This window comes from Saccopteryx leptura, chromosome 2 (genome assembly GCF_036850995.1).
Source record: "Saccopteryx leptura isolate mSacLep1 chromosome 2, mSacLep1_pri_phased_curated, whole genome shotgun sequence".
NCBI lineage: Eukaryota > Metazoa > Chordata > Mammalia > Chiroptera > Emballonuridae > Saccopteryx > Saccopteryx leptura.
The window spans coordinates 226686218-226703527 of NC_089504.1; the positions used below are offsets into that span (position 1 = coordinate 226686218).

Here is a 17310-nt window from a genome sequence, read left to right on the forward strand (position 1 = left end):
AAATAGATATAAAACTTTTGGACCAAATAGGCATTTTTTCCTCTAGAATTATAATTAAAAAAAATTTATTGATTTTTAGTGTGCGCATGTCTAAGAGAGACAGGAACATCGAGCTGTACCTGTATGTACCCTCACTGGGAATCGAACCGGCAAAGTCTGCACCTTGGGATGATGCTTTAACCAACTGAGCACCCGGCTAGGGCTTCATCTAGAAATTTTGGCCATTAGCACCATTTATCCAGGGACTCTTAGCTTCATTTTGTGTGATGGGCTCGACTGATGTTGACCTAGCCCTGTGTGTACATGTATGTCAGCATCTGCATACATTTGTTCCTTATAGCCTTTGTTTACCTCTGACTCAGAGAGTGATGGAAATAGGGGAAAGGCTTCCACATCTGCTGTGCACACGAGCCTTGTCCCTCAGCACCAGGCGTGTAGTCGCGGAGAGGGCTCTGTTTGTGGAACTTGTTCTCGCTGTCCTGGTGCCTCATGGCTCCCTGACCTGGGCTTCTTATGTGCTGAGCTGAGAAAGTGAAGACTTCTCAGCTACCTCATCTCCCTGTTTTCATTTAGGGCCAGACCTTCCCCTCTTCTCAGCAGACAAGAGCTGTGCTTCCCGTTTTTAATGTTTGTGGGATTCAGCCCATCTACACCTTGGGGCTTCAAGGGTGTTTAGCCTGTTAACAGTGACAGCCCCAGGGAGGTGCGCCCTCTAATCTGAACGCTGCCTGTAGGGGCCCAAATAATTCATCCCTGGGACGGCCGCCCCCGCCTGGCAGCTGTCACGTTGGGAGTTGCCCCCGTGGGAGTCTGTGATGAGTGGGTTCCAAGATAGTCACCTCTGGCACAAAGGGTGGGCGGGGAACCTTGATTTCGTGTCTGGCTGGCTGTCCTTCCTGGCACTCTGTTGTTTGGAAGAGCCATGGTGGCCTGTGGAGATGTCCTGGCAGGAGCACCCTCAGTCCCTAGGATGCCGCTCGCAACCAACAGGACGAAGTTCCGGCCTGCGTGTCTGTCGGGGAAGGACCTCAGGGAATCCTCACTGAGTTCAGTACCTGCCTGAGCGGTTACAGCAGTGGCAGGCTTAAGTTTGGGAGGTTCCCTTCTGAAACGCTTGTCTGAAACGCTTGTCTGTGCTGCTGGTACCTTGCACACATCTGTGGAGTTTAGCTTCTTTTTTTTGGTTTTTATTTTTTTAAACAAAATACAGCTTTTATTCTCCTTCTGCCTGAAGGTGGGGCATGCAAGGCTAGCGGGGCGCTTCACTATCTTTACGGCCTCCTCTGTCTTGCTCTGCCACCCTTGACAAAGCTCTGTCCTATGTCCTAGACCAGTCTTTCCACCCCCGTCTCCCGTCCTCAGGAACGAGGCTGTGAAGGACGGTGGCAAACCTTCTCTTTTTGAGAAATTGCACACTCACCTCTACTTCCTTCCCATTGACCAGACCGCAGTCCCACGCTCATGGGAAATAAATCAGCTTGGCGTTGGCCCCCTGGCGGCCTTCTCTGGCTGGGATAGAGGGAGAAGGAATGTTTGATAAGGAAAGTGATTTTGTGGAATTCTGAGAATACTAGCGGAGAGGCTGGGGGTTGAGATGTGACAAGAATCGCGGGAACCAGACTGTGCTCTTTCTCTAATGTTGCTGACACGCAGGCACCACTTTTCATGGGTGTGAAGGATCCGCTCTGTCACATTTGAAAATAATCTCAAAGTCTGGTTTGTTTAATTTGGTGCCCGAGTTCACGCCAGCGGCCAGAAGGACCCCTAACCCTGAGAAACATGACATATACATTCTGTTACTGGTTTTCGTGTCTTGATGGGTGGATTCAGACAGTGGCAGAGTTGGCCAGCCTCTCATTTGAACATTGTACCCAGGAAGCCATGGGTTCAGTGCCCCGGGGGTGGTCAGTGTTGGCTGGCAGGATGGAGGACTGCTGTTTGATGGGTCAGATGGGTGGGGCCCCTGAGGAACCTCCCTGTGATGCCCAGCTTGCTGTCCTCAGGTGGCAGCTCGGACTGGTGAGGCAGGAGTGAGGCGGCGTACACAGGCCATGTCCAGGTCCATGAGCAAGCGGAGGAGCCGGTTTTCGTCTCTCTGGGGTCTGGACACTACCTCCAAGAAGAAGCAGGGCCGCCCGAGCATCAATCAGGTGGGTTCTGGGAGTGACCAGAGCAAGCCGATTTGTTCTACACACCTCACTGTGGGACCGTGTGTCTGGGCTTCTGTATTGACACAGAGAGCACTTAAAACCAGCAGGTTAACTCAGTGTGTCAGTTGTGGGAGACTGCTGTTCCCACCTCCCACTCCAGCCTCCCACCTGCATCCTTTCATGACCCTGCTTACTTACAGAGCCTGCTGAAGGTGCATAATTTATCCCGGGTCTTCCAAAAGAAATGGGCACCTGGGCAGAGTCTTTTAAGCCTCCAGGGGCACCTGATGGCCTGCCCTTGACTTTCTGGGGATGACGTTTCATGGGCTGTTCCCTGCCGAGCAGTGTGAGAAGCCCGAGTCAGTGCTCACACCGCAGGACTCCCTTCCTCCCGGGTTCTGGGGCTGAAGGGCTCGCGGTCCCTTGTGAACAGCTCTGCCTGCATTGGGGTGGTGACCTCGTTGACATCATTTTCTTACTGGGCAAGATTGCTTTCCTGCTGGAGTTGCTTCTAAGACACGCTCCACGGTCATTGTCATTTGCCTTTGATTTGGAGAAATGGGTCTGCCTGACAATTGCCTGAGCCTTTAGGGACTGAGGGACATGGACACTTATCTTTTGGGAGGAGAACGTCTAATACATGGACAGTGGTGGCCGGGGACTGAGGCATTGGTCACGTGTGAGGTCACGACGAGGACTGCTGATTTGACCTCCACTCTGAGCCCTTACTCAGAGTGAGAAGTTGATGGAGGTGGTAAAAAGACCCCCTATTATTTTTTGGACAATCTCAGCCATCATTTACATAAAATTGAAATAAAAAAAAAAAGCTTTTTTTATTTCTTCATTTTAGAGAGGAGAGTGAGAGTGAGAGAGTGAAAGAGAGAGAGAGAGAGAGAGAGAGAGAGAGAGAGAGAGAGAGAAAGGGCGGCGGAGGAAGAAGCATCAACTCCCATATGTGCCTTGACCAGGCAAGCCCAGGGTTTCGAACTGGGGACCTCAGCATTCCAGGTCGGCACTTTATCCACTGCGCCACCACAGGTCAGGCTAGAATTGAAATTTAAAGAGAAGTTAATCCTGAAAGCAGATGTGCTGTCCTTTGCTGACCTCCATGCTCATCACTTAAAGCGGGTGTCGGATCCCTGGTGGGACCTCAGGAGATGAGGGGAGCAGATAGATGGGAGGCCGCCTCACATGGTTAGCTCTCTGCTGTGAGGGAGGGAAGAACCTGAAGTAGCCACCAGCAGTTTTGCGTCTGTGTAAACCTGAAGAAGGAACTGGGGGAAAGTCAGGATTCCATCAGATAAACCACACAAACCACACAGGAGATTTGATGGCCGTGATTAAACTTGTAAAAGGAGGGCATTTCCACTCCTTTTGGGGGTGGTGGTGTCATTTGGTACTACCTTCTGTCATGCAGGTGACAGTCCCCCACTGTGAATACCTGTTGGCACCCCGGGGCCTTCCCCCCACCCCCCAGTGCAGTGCCTCTGCTCAGTGGGCCTTAGGTTATGTTGCTGCCCATGCTGCTGCTGCTGAAAACATGACTGATTGGATTTAAATGAATCCAAGAGAATGTTTTCACTTTTTTTTTTTAAATCAAAGGACCAAGTGATGCCCAATAAGCTATTCTTGTTATTTTCTCTTAAAGTGAGTTAAAAAACAAAACAAAACGACATGCTTGGCCGTAAACATACCTGTAGAAATTTACTTAATTCAGTACCCTGAAATGGACAAAAATCGTGTTTCTTGATCTCCTTTGCTTCAGGGCAAAGGCTTTTTTGAATCTGGAGTATTAATCCTGATGGTGCCTGCTTGGTGGAGAGCCGACACATAAAATTTCTCATGTGCACGAAGTTAGGCTTTGAACACCCAGGGGCATTATTACCCTGTTAGGATTTTAGTCAAAACTTTTAAGATAGCAGGATTTATTATGTTTTGAGGAATAGACAAATTTCTGTTTATATATATATTAAAAAACCTTTCCCATGGGACTGTGGATAAAACGATATCAATGTACAGTCTCTGTTTCCACTCACCAGTTAAGAAGCGAACTGATTATTACTGATAGATGTCCGATCCGGTATTTATGTGTCTGTCACAGAAATTCTTCATAATGAGCCTATCCAGTCCATTGCTTTTGCGAGTTTATTTTCCTTAGATTTGGGTGAGTTATCAGATGTAAAAGCAAACTTTATTTTGTAATTGTCAAAGACATGGGAAGTGATGGAGATGGAGGAACATGTTTTCCGTGGTCTGACAACACAGGTGCCCGCGTTAGGATTGGATACTGGTGGCTCTGAGGACGTCTGTGACATTGGCTTGTAGTCGAGCCGTTTCCCATTCCCTTTCTGTGTTTCTCACCACCCCCCCCCCCCCCGCCCCGCCCAGAGTCTTCACATGGCCCTGTTGTGTTTGCAGGTGTTTGGCGAGGGGCCCGACGCTGTAAAGCAGTCTTTAGAGGGAGTGTTCGATGACACTGTCCCAGATGGCAAGGTAAAAACACACGCGCGTTTCTTTTTTGAAAGCACTGGTTTCTTACAGTCCTAAAATTGAGTAGACTTGATATTAGAAACTGAAATAGTCCATCTTTTAAAGTTAGGTCAACAAGCGATGGTAAAGCATGCTATATTTAAAGTTTGATAACTGTAGGATCATTCTGCTGCTGACATAACGTTTCCAGCATTTATCATTTCAACATGTAAGTTTCCATCCACAATTTAAGAGGAAATCTTTGTTCTGGGAGTTGAATGTTTTGTGCTGCTGCTAATTCATCTTCTGCACAACTCCCATCCCAGAGGTGAGCTCTGCCCTCCCTCTGCCCACACATGCTTTCTGTTCCCATGAATTTCAAAGAACTGTTCTGATAGTCGGTTCTTTTAATAAAAAGTGCATTTGCCTCCCAAGACAAGTGTCCAATTAAGGAACACAGAGTTGGTTCAGTTTTGTGCTTGGATTTCAAAGGGGCTTTTAGACTGCTTTAATTGAAGGTCCATAAAACATATTGATATTTTTTTCTAGGCCACTTTTTTTTTTAGCCTCTAAATAAATGGACATCCCGAGTTTTAAGACCCTAATAGTGATACCAGCAGCCTCTTTGTTTGGGGTGTTCTGACGTTGATGCTGAGAGCTCAGGTGAGCCTCTGGTTCTCAGACTCAGAATCAGGGTGACAGAATCCAGTGCCTGGTCACCATGCCACCCAGCAGTGGTGGCCAGGATGGCTCAGAGCCACACCTGGTTGGAGCCGGGCCCCTGACACCAGAGTGTGGTGGGAATGTCCCAGAGACTGGGGGGGGCGGGGGAGAGGAGAGTACCTGTGGGCAGACCTTTTCCCCACATACCCACACTACCCCTGGGTTGTGTCTTCATGGACACAGAGGCTGATGTCCTTGGGAACACCGACCCATGGCTTCCTCTCTGTGCACATCTGTTTCTGATGAGTTGAATCGCTCTGCCTGTGGCAGTTCTGCCTGACAGCAGCCCTGTCTGAAGCCAGCCCGTCCGTCTGCATCCTTCTCACCTCATGGTCTCTGTTGGGCGGTCCCCTTCAGGCACAGATTCTGGAAATTGCAGATGTTTCTCCATTGATTTTTTTTCTCCCTCCCCCCCCCCCCGTTTTTCCAAGAACGTTCTTTATTCTACTTCTTGGCTGGAAGGCCTTGTTCTCAAAGAGCAGTTTCGATGCAGAACTTAGGCTGATGTGGTGCTGAGGGGCAGCTGTTTAATGCGGCAGGTGGGGCACAGGGTGGGGAGACTGTGGTGACAGAGAGTAGGATTCTGGTGAGCTGACAGCCTTTGGACAGTTCCGTTCCAGAGGTTCTGCTATCTGAAAGCAGCACCTTTCCTAGGCAGAGCTGAAGCGTCTTCTCCATTGCATGTAGTTCAGTCGTCTTTACGGAAGACATTTACCGCATTCTGGGGACATGGAAGTTGGGTGGTAGCACTTCAGCCCCTGTTTGGACCTTTGCTTCTTTCTGTAACTTGTTGATAACAGCTTGGTCTTGATAATCTATAGGTACGTGTTTACTAGTCAGTGGCCTGGTTTTAAACCAGTTGTCAAGGCTTATTAGCATATGAGAATCAGTATTATTTTTATTTTGCCCAAATCTGACATAATTCTTTCTTTGCTTATTTCAAAGAGATTAGACTGCTAATATTTCATCAGTCTGTGGAACATTTTCTACATTAGCTGTTTAACTGGCGTAGGTATAACCAGCAGCTCAGTGTGTACACAAGCCACATCTCGCCCTACCTGCAGACTTGGTGCTGGTCCCCACCCTCCAGCGGGTCGGGGAGTGGTGGGAGCGCCTTAGGAGGCCCATGTGCTCAGCCTTGGGGTTCTCTGACTTCATCTGGGAAATGGAGCTGGCTGCCTCTCAGGGTGTGCTAGAGGTCACTTCCGAGCATGAAAATGAAGGTGCTTGTGAATAGGCAGTCCTGGAACATCATCGTTTCTTTAAAAATGTCCCTGGGGCCTCATTGAAACGTTGAGCCCACAGGCAGACATTCTTCCTGTAGGAATTTTCTGCACTAAGTTTGAAATAGGTTTATGGGAGATCCAGCAGCAAGAAAGCTGAGCTGAATGGAAGAATTAGATCAGTGGTCCCCAACCTTTTTTGAGCCACGGACCGGTTTATTGTCAGAAAATATTTTCACGGACTGGCCTTTAGGGTGGGACAGATAAATGTATCACGTGACTGAGACAAGCGTCAAGAGTGAGTCTTAGATGGATGTAACAGAGGGAATCTGGTCATTTTTTAAAAATAAAACATCATTCAGACTTAAATATAAATAAAACGGAAATAATGTAAGTTATTTATTCTTTCTCTGCGGACCGGTACCAAATGGCCCACAGACTGGTACCGGTCTGCGGCCTGGGGGTTGGGGATCACTGAATTGGATTACTTTCTCTCTCTCTTTTTTTTTTTTTTACAGAGACAGAGAGTCAGAGAGAGGGGTAGACAGGGACAGAGAGAGATGAGAAGCATCAATCATTAGTTTTTGTTGCGACACCTTAGTTGTTCATTGATTGCTTTCTCATATGTGCCTTGACCGTGGGCCTTCAGCAGACCGAGTAACCCCTTGCTCAAGCCAGCAACCTTGGGTCCAAGCTGGTGAGCTTTTGCTCAAACCAGATGAACCTGCGCTCAAGCTGGCGACCTCAGGATCTCGAACCTGGGTCCTCTGCATCCCAGTCCGATGCTCTATCCACTGCGCCACCGCCTGGTCAGGCTCTTTCTTTCTTTTATCTTTCTCTTCCTTCTTTCTCTCCTTCTTCCTCCCTCCCTCTCCTCCTGCTTCCTTTCCTTTTCCTTTTCCTTTTCCTTTTCCTTTTCCTTTTCCTTTTCCTTTTCCTTTTCCTTTTCCTTTTCCTTTCCTTTCCTTTCCTTTCCTTTCCCATCCTCCCTCCCTCCCTCCCTCTTTCCTTCCCTTTCCTCACACCATTCCTCCCTCTCTCTCTTCCTCTCTTTCCTTCCTTCAAATTTTCATACCCACTTAATCATGAATGCCCACCTGTGTGTGTGCTGGACCAGGTCTGAGGTCTGAGACCCCTCCAGCCCCGAACAGTGTTCCTTTCTGCCTCCTCCGAGGAGCCCCCTTGGTCGTTCACCCCTGCCACCACCTCTGCTTAGGCCCTTCCTGTAGGAAAAATAGGGAGTCTTTGTGCAGTCCAGGATCTGGGACTGTCTGTTGCTGCTCTGCTAACTTTATTTCTTGTTATAGATGGAGAAGGACATGGGCTTACCTAGCGTCCACCAGCACAATCCCGACTGTGACATTTGGGTCCATGAGTATTTCACTCCGTCCTGGTTCTGTCTGCCAAATAACCAGCCCGCCCTGACCGTTGTGCGGCCGGGAGACACTGCCCGGGACACCCTGGAGATGATCTGCAAGGTACGAGGCTGCTTGGGCTCACCCGTGAGAAGGGTCGGTGGAACGGAGGCATCTCCTGGGGGACACACAGCGAGCAGAGGACTGGGGACGAGGGGACTGCTGTCATGTCAGACAGCTCTGGATTCCTTGGTGATAAGATGCATAATGTAATAAGTTTTCAACTTTGGGAGTTAGGGTTCTTCTGCTTTTAAGTAGCTTCGCTCAGGGTGTGTATTTGATTTGTAACAAGCGCACAATGTGCTCATTGCACAAGTCTGTAGGAAGTTGAGGAAAGGGACACAGCAGACGTTGGGCTCTCTTCCTCACAGAATCAGGAAACAGCCCCTGTGTACCTGTAGGCATTGGTCTTCCAGTTCATTTTCTGATTCACACATGTGTGTTCCATGGTGTCACATGTGTGCAATGTTTGTAACTTGCTTCTGAACAGTAACTGATCCTCTGTGGGCAATTTAAGGGAAAAACTGAAATAAATATAAGTTCAGTTCAGGAAGTGCCCGTGGTGGGAACTTCCTCTTCCTTTGATCGCATCATTAACCATTTGGGAGGAACAGATGATTGAGCTCCCTTCCCTTCCTTTCACCTTCTTACGCTGTAGAGGCTTCTTTATCTTTTTCAAGGTGAACCTGGTTTCATCCCCCCCCCCACACACACACACACAAAGTGTGTTCAAGAATAGGAGCTGTTCTCAGCCTGTTTTTATTCGTATGTAGTTAATAGCATTGGTCCTCTGCTATTGTCATTTCAGTCTGAGAAAGAGCAGCACTTCCCATTAAACAGATGGAGAAGGTGAGGCCCAGAGGGCCTTAGCTCCCTGCTGGAGCTCTAGTCACAGTCAGTTGTAAAGGATGGACTCACATCTGGCTGCTTGAAACATGGGTGCATCCCTCAGAGTCAGGAGGATGGCACATGGGTGCACCCCTCTGGGCCAGGAGGACGGTCACAGAACGATCAGAACCGGGCCAGCATTATAAAGTCTGTAGGGAAGGTCTATAGGTGTACCCTCATGGGGGTAAAATGGTCTTCCTTGGGGCCAGTACAGGGAACATGGGCACATTTTTCCTCCTAATTCTGTTCTAGAAAAAGCTGGATGGCTACGGTGACACGTTTAGGACCTCCCCTTAAACACAGTCCTGTGACTGCAGAGTAACTTCCACTAGCTCAGCGGGTGCCTCCGTTCTCTACAGCAATTCCTGAATTTTTTTAAAACAAATTATGGGGGTCTTTGTAAAGAACAAAATACGGTTTTTCGTGTGCGTGGGGCAGTGGAATAGCGTGGGTCACGCGAGCCTTTTGGGTAGTCCTCTGCGGAGGAAGGTAGCGGGCTCCAATCAGCCCCCGTGTGGGAGTTAAAAATAAATGACTCACTGTTTCCTGCTCCGAGTCCTTCCTGTAGGTGCACTCTAGCTTTTTGAAGATAATGGTATTTTCATTGTTCACACGTTTTCATTTTAATTACTGGGCAAAATGGGTCTATGGGGGATTTCTGCACGTTTTCATTTCTAGATGAGTGAGTGCCATTCTCTAGTGAGCGTTGCCGCTCCGCAGAGCTGTTGGGGGTGGGTGTCTCTCTCAGAATGCAGCTCCAGGGGGTCAGAGCAGGGCTCGGGCTTTTTTATGAGCTTACGTCCAGCAGGTTCCACTTCCGGGCAGCGCACACGGCCTCGGACTCCATGAGGAGCCGGAGGTTAGGGCAGAGCTGTCCGGTAACGTCGGTGAGTGGAAAATTCTGTGGTGAGTGGGGAAAGTGGTGATTGCCCCATTGCAGATACCTTGAACACCTTTGCTTGAATGGAAACAAAAGGAATGAGGGATAATACATTTCCTGCAACTTAGATATTTGGACTTGTTCTCTTAAGAGGTATTCATTCCTGTCACTGGGAAGGTTTCTGATGGCATCGAGGGCACAGGCCCTCCTCTCTAACCAAAAAGGGTCATCTCGTCCAATTCCAGTTTCCCTGGAAACTCCGCTCTTTTTCCCAAAACATAGAAATAAAGACGTAGGCAGTACATTGTGGCACAAGCTTACGGTCCTCATGAGTTTGGAAACGGAAAACTTGGGCGTGGAGGTGAAGACACTGACAGCCTCTGGAAAAGGGGCATGAGGGATACATTGTATCGTGTGTGAAAGCCACTGCCTCTTCCCAAAGCAGTTATAATCAGGGAGCTGGCTTTATTAAGTGGGGCGAAGAGAACAGGTAAAAGAGTGACACGTTGTTAATGATCTACTTAATGGAGAGTGGTTATTATTATTCTTATTTTTTTGGAGGAGGGTCTCAGAATGCTTGTCTTTATTTATTGCCATTGTCAGCGTTGGTGATTAGATGCTTTCTCCCACATTTATTAACCAGTCTCTCTCTTTCTGTCTCTTGCATCTAGCTCATTCTTTCCTATTCTGTCTGACCACACCATTTCTCATCTGTTTGTCACCTGCCATCCAAGCCTCAGTCAAGCTCTGGTACAGTAACTGTTTTGAGATCTACATTTCATGTCCCATTCATGTTGTGGATGCTATGGAAGTGATGGTTGCTACGTATATAGCGGGTGACCACGCCGGCCTGCGGGTTTGGGGTATATTCTGATTGTCACAATTACAGAAATAATTGCAAAAAAAAATTTGTACATTCATAGTCAGTGGTATTTATGTGCAGCCATGGGACTAGTTTTATTTTGTTTTCACTGTGTTGGACTATGGCTTTGGATGCTCGAATATCCATTGGTGTTAAAAAGAAATTTAAAAGGTCACCTTGACAGGGAGGGTAAATAAATACATTTGGAGGTTCCAACAGTAGCACTTTGTGCGTGTGCGTGGACTTCTGCGTGTAGTGAGTGCATGTGTTTATGTTTTCCTGAGAAATCTCACTGAAGTGGAACTATGTGAGAAGTGAAAGCTCATATCATGTTGTCTGTTTTAATTGGCTGAGACAGTTTACTGAAGAGCTCTACATTGTGTTTCCCTGCTTCACCCTTTGAGGTCGTCATTACTAAGATGCAGATTTGAAACGATGTGCCACCTAAACTAAGAACTGTTTTATAGTAACGTTTCTCTGTGGCACGGACTGCCATGGCCTCAGCATGAGTTATGTGCTCCCCGACTCCAGGTGACCGTGCACGGAATGCAGATCCGTGCCACTCTTACTTGTTGCTCTCCCGAGTCGCCCCTGAGTTAGGACAGTTCCTCTGGAGTGTTTTATGAGTGTAAAGGCGGCCAGACATTTAGAGTTACTTATATTCAGTCCTTGTTTGGGATTATTTTGCACTCAGGTATATGGTGAACAAACAGGTAAGTTGCTCCACCTGCTCTGAGGCTGGATCGCAGGTACGTGAGGAGTGCGGGATTCTTTTGAGCAGGATGATGACCTGGTTCTGGTAGACTGTGAGGGTGTTTCCTTTATGCTAGGCCAGCCACGACTGATGAGGGCTTGCACTCAAGAAGCATTTCCCCAAATCCTAAGACACGGTGGCATCTTGATCATCCCCTCTGTTACAAGTTTAGGGTAACTATTTACTGACCAAACCAAGGGCTCCTAGGTTATAAGACTGTCATCATTTTTATGTTTGTTGCATGTGCTCCTAAGTTATGAGGATGTTATTGTAACAAGTTTGAAAAATGCGGTGGTGGAGGAGAGGGTGGGAAGATTCACTGTTATCACCAGTTAGTTATATTTATCACTCTGACTCTTCGCTGTCACTCACTTTGGGTGAGGAGCCTCGACTGTGGCCCCCACGGTAGCTTCATGGTGTGTCCATTTGCCTGAGTGGTGATAAGGGTCCCCATCTTCATGGGGCACCCCACAATCTGCTGTCTGAGAGGGGCCCCTCCCACACCAAGGTTTCAGGAAGCAAAAGCTTGTCAAGTGAGCTGCCCATTTGGGTTTTAGTGGCAGTCTCACTGGGAGTGTCCCAAAGTGTTTACCCATGGTGACGACAAGGTTTCCAAGTGGATCTGTCCCACCAAGATTCACTTCACCCTTTCTGTCACCTCAGTCGGGAACAGATGGCAAGCCCAAGCTCTTTGCTTCTAATTACAGATTTCAGTGAGGACCTGGGTAGGTGGCAGCTCCGTCTCTGAGGGAATCGTTCCCGGGTCTCGCTTCCCCCGACGCTACTTGTCGTTGTTGTCCTAGCATCTCTCCAGTCGGCAGCAGGTCGCCCACTTGGGGGTTGTCCTGCCTTGTCCTTCCCTGGCTGCCCACCCACCCTTTCTGTCCTTGACATCAACAGGCTGGGCCTGTCAGACGCTGGACATTGACTGGCCTTCCATACAGATGGTGGGCGCCTGAGAGCAGGTGCACAGAGACCTGCTGGCTTCAGGCTGTCACTTTCCTTGGGAGGATACACATTGGGGTCCCCGAGAATCCATAAAGCAAATGCTCCTTCTTCTGTTAGGTATTCAGGACGAGCTTCCTTACACTTTCCAGACATGCAGGGGCCTGTCTTGCATGAATGTTTATTTAAAGAGCTGCTGTCCCCATGGCCCCCTACTGCTGAATTTGCACTTACACCCCTGTTTTCACATTTGTGGCGCTTTATGCAGTGGCTGTATACATGAGAGGGCCCCCCCCCCCCCCCGTGATTCAGTGACTGTCATTGAAAGGATTATGGGGATGTTCTTAGCTTTGGCTTACAAATATATTGAGTGGGTACAGGGTAAAGAGAAAGTATTAAATAAATGAAAAATTAATTTTACTTGGGTTGAAGTAATTGCCACCAGAAGAGCTTTTGGTGCGACGAGGTCTTATATTTATGGAAAATTTCAAACTTATATAAAAGTAGAAAATAATGTCACGAACTCTGGGGTGCCCATCACCCAGGCTCTGTAGTGATCATGTTATATTTCCTTTAGTCACTCTCCCCTGCAGCCCTGGATTAGTTTGGAAGCAAATTCCAGACATCGTAGCTTAAATTTATTTTTAAAATTTACTTACTGATTTGAGAAAGAGAGAGAGAGAGAGAGAGAGATATTCCTGTGTGTGCTGTGATCTGGGATTGAGCCCACAACCTTTGTGCATTGAGACGACAGTCTAACCAAGCTATCCGTCCAGGGCCAGATAGCATTCAGCGTTAGCATAAATCTCCAAAAGATAAGGCTATTTAAAAGAACGACTCTATCGAAGCATTTTCTGTCTACAAGACATTTGCATGCTGCCAACAGAACTTCTGAAGCGTGTTTCCTTGCCCCCCCCCCATCTTCCTGACTGTATTGAGGATTATGTGTAAGACTTTGTTGCTGTGCTTGCTTTTTCTGCAACATTTCCTTCAGAGTTGACTTTTTAGATGGGAAACGTCAGTCAGCCCATTACGGACCACAGGCGAAAGCCTGGAAATTTCAGTGCTCAGCTATTTCAAGATTGTTTTCTTTGGGTGAGCCACACAGTGCATTTCCGAAGCTGGACACGTGCCTGTCTGCGCCGCCCCAGGGAGTCTCACTCGGGGGTTATAAATATGACTGAGGTCCTGAGTGTCTTTGTCTCCCCAGGACTCACTTGCAAATGAACTGTTAACAACTGTCCATGTCCCCCATGTGGTTTAAAAACAACAACTGTGCCTGGGCACAGCTTTCTTTGCTATCACCCTCAACACTTCCTGTTCTTCTTTGTCACTTTTCTTCTCTGGTCACCTCTGTGTTTGCAGTTCTGTTTAAGGGCCTCTTTGGTTGGAGGGGTTTCATTGTAAAACCTGTGTTAAAGAACTTACGTGAATCAGATAGGCAGAAGTGAATCATAAGGTACGAGAGAGCACATTAGTAATATGGTCAGCGAAAAATATTTCAAGTGTGGGTTTTAGATGTAGACCTGTTAGGAAAGATCGAAGCCTTACACCCCCACCCCTCCGGTCGTAGATCTCGGTTGTAGTTGGGGATCCGTGGTGACAGTCCGTAGAGAACTGGGACCCTGTTGACCATTGAATATTTTCTCTTCTTTTCCTTTCTCTTCTCCCAGACACATCAGCTGGACCACTCTGCCCATTACCTGCGCCTGAACTTCCTGGTTGAGAACAAGATGCAACACTACGTGCCGCAGCCAGAGGAGGACATCTACGAGCTGGTAATGTCACTGCCTGTTGCCTGTGTCGCTTTTGCAGGAGATTATTGTTAAATTGTGCCCATGCTTGTGCTCATTGTGAGTGGTGAAGGGGAAGGGATTGTAAAATAAAGGAGCCTCGTACAGAGCAGCAGTGTGCAGGGGATGGCCTCATTTACCACAGCGTTTTCTGTGGGGTGGAAATGCCACCTTTGTGCCTGAAGTCTCGCTGTGCCGTCACCAAGAACCAAAGACCGGAGCTGCTCCAGGGCACAGTTCCCAGGTCTCTCGGTAACACTGCCCAGGCTTTGTGTGCAGTTGTGACTCAAAGGTCAGCGGGCCGTGGTCAGAAAAAAAGAGCCCTAACTCCAGTTCTGTGTGAGTTTCCATCTGCGTGTTGAAGCCGATGGGTTGCATCCTGCCAAGGGAGAAAGCTGCTGTTTGATTATGCGTCCCAGCCTGTGGCGATTACGTTTGTACAGGTTCCCGGGACATGGATGTGTGTCTGTGTTTCATGGGGGACTCCGGTGCTTGGCTATGCGTGGGCCTTTCTGTGGGCTCTGCTGCTTCCTAATTATGTGGTATTGGCAAAAAAAAATGAGGTGAGGTACTAATTTCTAGGGTTTTATAAAGATGAGAGATAATGGTTTCCATGATAGGTAGGTACTCATAATAAAATGATGAGAAGTCCCGTTTTCCTTTCACCACGTGGTTCGTTTTCCGGTTCCAGGGAAGGAGCATGTGGGCAGCCAGCGCCTCCGTGCTGGAGTCTGTCCTTCCACCTCTGTACTTAGTCACTTTGGGCCCGAGCTGCCAGGAGTGTGCGCCTGGTCACGGCACTGTCCCGCAGAGCAGAACCGAAAGCTTAAACCTGGGGAGTCTCTTTCTGAGAAGGGAAGTGTGGTTTAGAAGGTAGTAGGAATTTTGTTTCCAGCCAACGTTTCTGACATCTACTTAATAGACACTAAAACTCACCTGTTTTAAGCACACGACTGAGTTCGTACCGATGAATACAGCTGTGTTTCCACCACTGCAGCCGTGATTTACAACCTGTCCATTCCCCTAAAACATTTCTTTTTGCCCTGTATGTGTTTTTAATAAAACCTGAGAAAGGGTGCGTTCTTGTGATGCTTCCGTCACGCCTTGCAGGGGAGATCAAAGTGATGAGCCCATTTCCAACTGTCACTGAAATTAATACAAGTTAATAGAGGAGAGGACACTTTTAATAGAGGTTGGCTGATTTATTTTTTTCTCTGGCTTGGGGAAAAAGCCCTGGCATTTTTGCTCGTTGAGTAGAGAGGAAAGAAAACCCTTTTTCCTTACTTAAGGCAAAGGATAATGCTGAATAGCTATTGGATCCTAGTATTGGCATCCTGAGGTTAATAACTCCTACCATACCTGACAAGGACCACAGCTAACCAACACCCATGTCCTTCATGTCCTACACATAGTAGTAGGTGCTTGAGACATGGAGTTTGAAATTATATTACTCATTTTTTACTTTTAATTGTCAGCCATCATATGGTCTCATCCAACATGGGATACTCAGTGTTTCAGTCTGCACTCACTATGTACATATTAAAACTTTTTAAAAGAGTCTGTAATAACAAGGAGACCGTGGTATTCTTTTCTTAACTATTGCAAAAGGTCTCTAGCTCAGAGAACCTTGAGGCAGCAAATGTCATTACTCAGATATCAAGTGAATATTACTCACGTGTACCTCTATTTTTTCCAAGATTCCTAACGTTCTGGAAATCTTGGGCAGCTAGTGAAGTCTCTAGATTCCATCTCAGAAGAACGTTTTCAGTTCATGAACTAAATTATGTGGGATTACCTCTGGCCCCAGTTACGTTGAAAATAGGTATCAAAAATATTTTTAAATTACAGTAATGTATATATTTGTCTGTTAGTTCATTAAGTAACAGAACCTACTGGTACATACTAGCTACCATTACTTTGAAATAGTGATGAGCATGAGCCATATTTTGAAATACTAGCAGCAGCTGGACTCTGGTAGGAAAATAACTGTGATTTCTGTTTGTGACAAGGTCACAGCCACTGCTACTATACCTGTGTCTGTGCCTGTATGTATTCATGATGGAAGAAGATGCTGCCTGGCTGTGGTGGCGTGGTGGATAGAGCATCGACCTGGAACACTAAGGTTGCCGGCCCGAAACCCTGGGAGGGCCTGGTCATGGCACATATGGGGGTTGATGCTTCCTGTTCCTCTCCCTCCTTTCTTTCTCTCTCCCCCTTTTCTAAAATGAATAAATAAAATTTAAGAAAAAAGAAGAAAATACTAAGTTGCAGCTATGGGTTAGGTTAGTACTTTTTTACCCATCCTAGTTCACAGACCCCTTGAGTTCTGTGGGTCCCTGGTTTCCTGTTCCTGCTTTAGGGCATTGAGGCCGATATGTCTTCCTGAGGCAGGCGCTTCCGAGCACACAGTGTTTTCAGATACTCGGCTTATTGTTCCTTATGAACAATCTCCAGATCATACATGGCTACTGGGTTTCCACAGCCCACTGCCGTTTTGTTTGACGGACCAGGGAAGTTCGCAGATGTTAGAAATTGTGCCCTCAAAAACTGCTGATTCATCGATGATTGTCTCCAAATATTTTATGTCTTAACATACGTGGTGTGTGATTGGTTGGTTGGTGGGTTGTCGGGTCCAGTCCATGGAGTGGTAATGAATGTAGAGGCACTGGCGTTTCTAACAGCCCCATTAAATAAGTTCTTCTGAAAGTGATAGGTGGCCATAAATTTTCAGAGACACTGGTAGATTTATTCATTCGTTCGTTTATCCAGCAAATATTTATTCAGCATTTATTGTGCACCCAGTACCACTGTAGCTATTCTGGTCCTGGGATGCACAAGAGAAATCTCTACTCTTCGTTTAAGTGTGTGCATGCAGATGTAAAAGCGTAAATTTAGGTAATATTTTAGGGGATGTTAGGAGCTTGGAAAGAAAAAACTTCAGGCAAATGGGGGTGGGGATAGAGGGGCATGGAGCATCCTGCTTCTGGAAGTGGGTGGTTCTGCTCTTGTAGACATGATGCTTGAACAGAAGGTGTGTGAGCCATAGAGGTATTTGGGATGGAGGTGTAAGGGGAGGGTCGCGGGCAGGTAAACTGGGAGTCTGGGAACTCAAGAGGTGAGGGGGAGGGAAGAGGCCAGGCCATGTAGGGCTAAGGGAGGAGGGACGTTATTCTCCTTTGATAGGCTTTCTGCAGCTGGTGTGTAGCCA

The 17310-nt window shown here is 47.4% G+C and overlaps 1 protein-coding gene across 8 annotated transcripts in view; it reads left to right on the forward strand.

Moving 5' to 3' along the window:
* Positions 1-17310, forward strand: part of TIAM1 (TIAM Rac1 associated GEF 1) — a 315885-nt gene that overhangs the window by 244263 nt on the left and 54312 nt on the right. For all 8 annotated transcript variants that reach the window (XM_066370374.1, XM_066370373.1, XM_066370370.1 and 5 more), the window contains 4 exons: positions 2004-2150; positions 4569-4643; positions 7873-8043; positions 13983-14087. In XM_066370374.1, coding sequence (XP_066226471.1) covers positions 2004-2150; positions 4569-4643; positions 7873-8043; positions 13983-14087 — 498 coding nt within the window. The remainder of the gene's footprint in view (positions 1-2003; positions 2151-4568; positions 4644-7872; positions 8044-13982; positions 14088-17310) is intronic.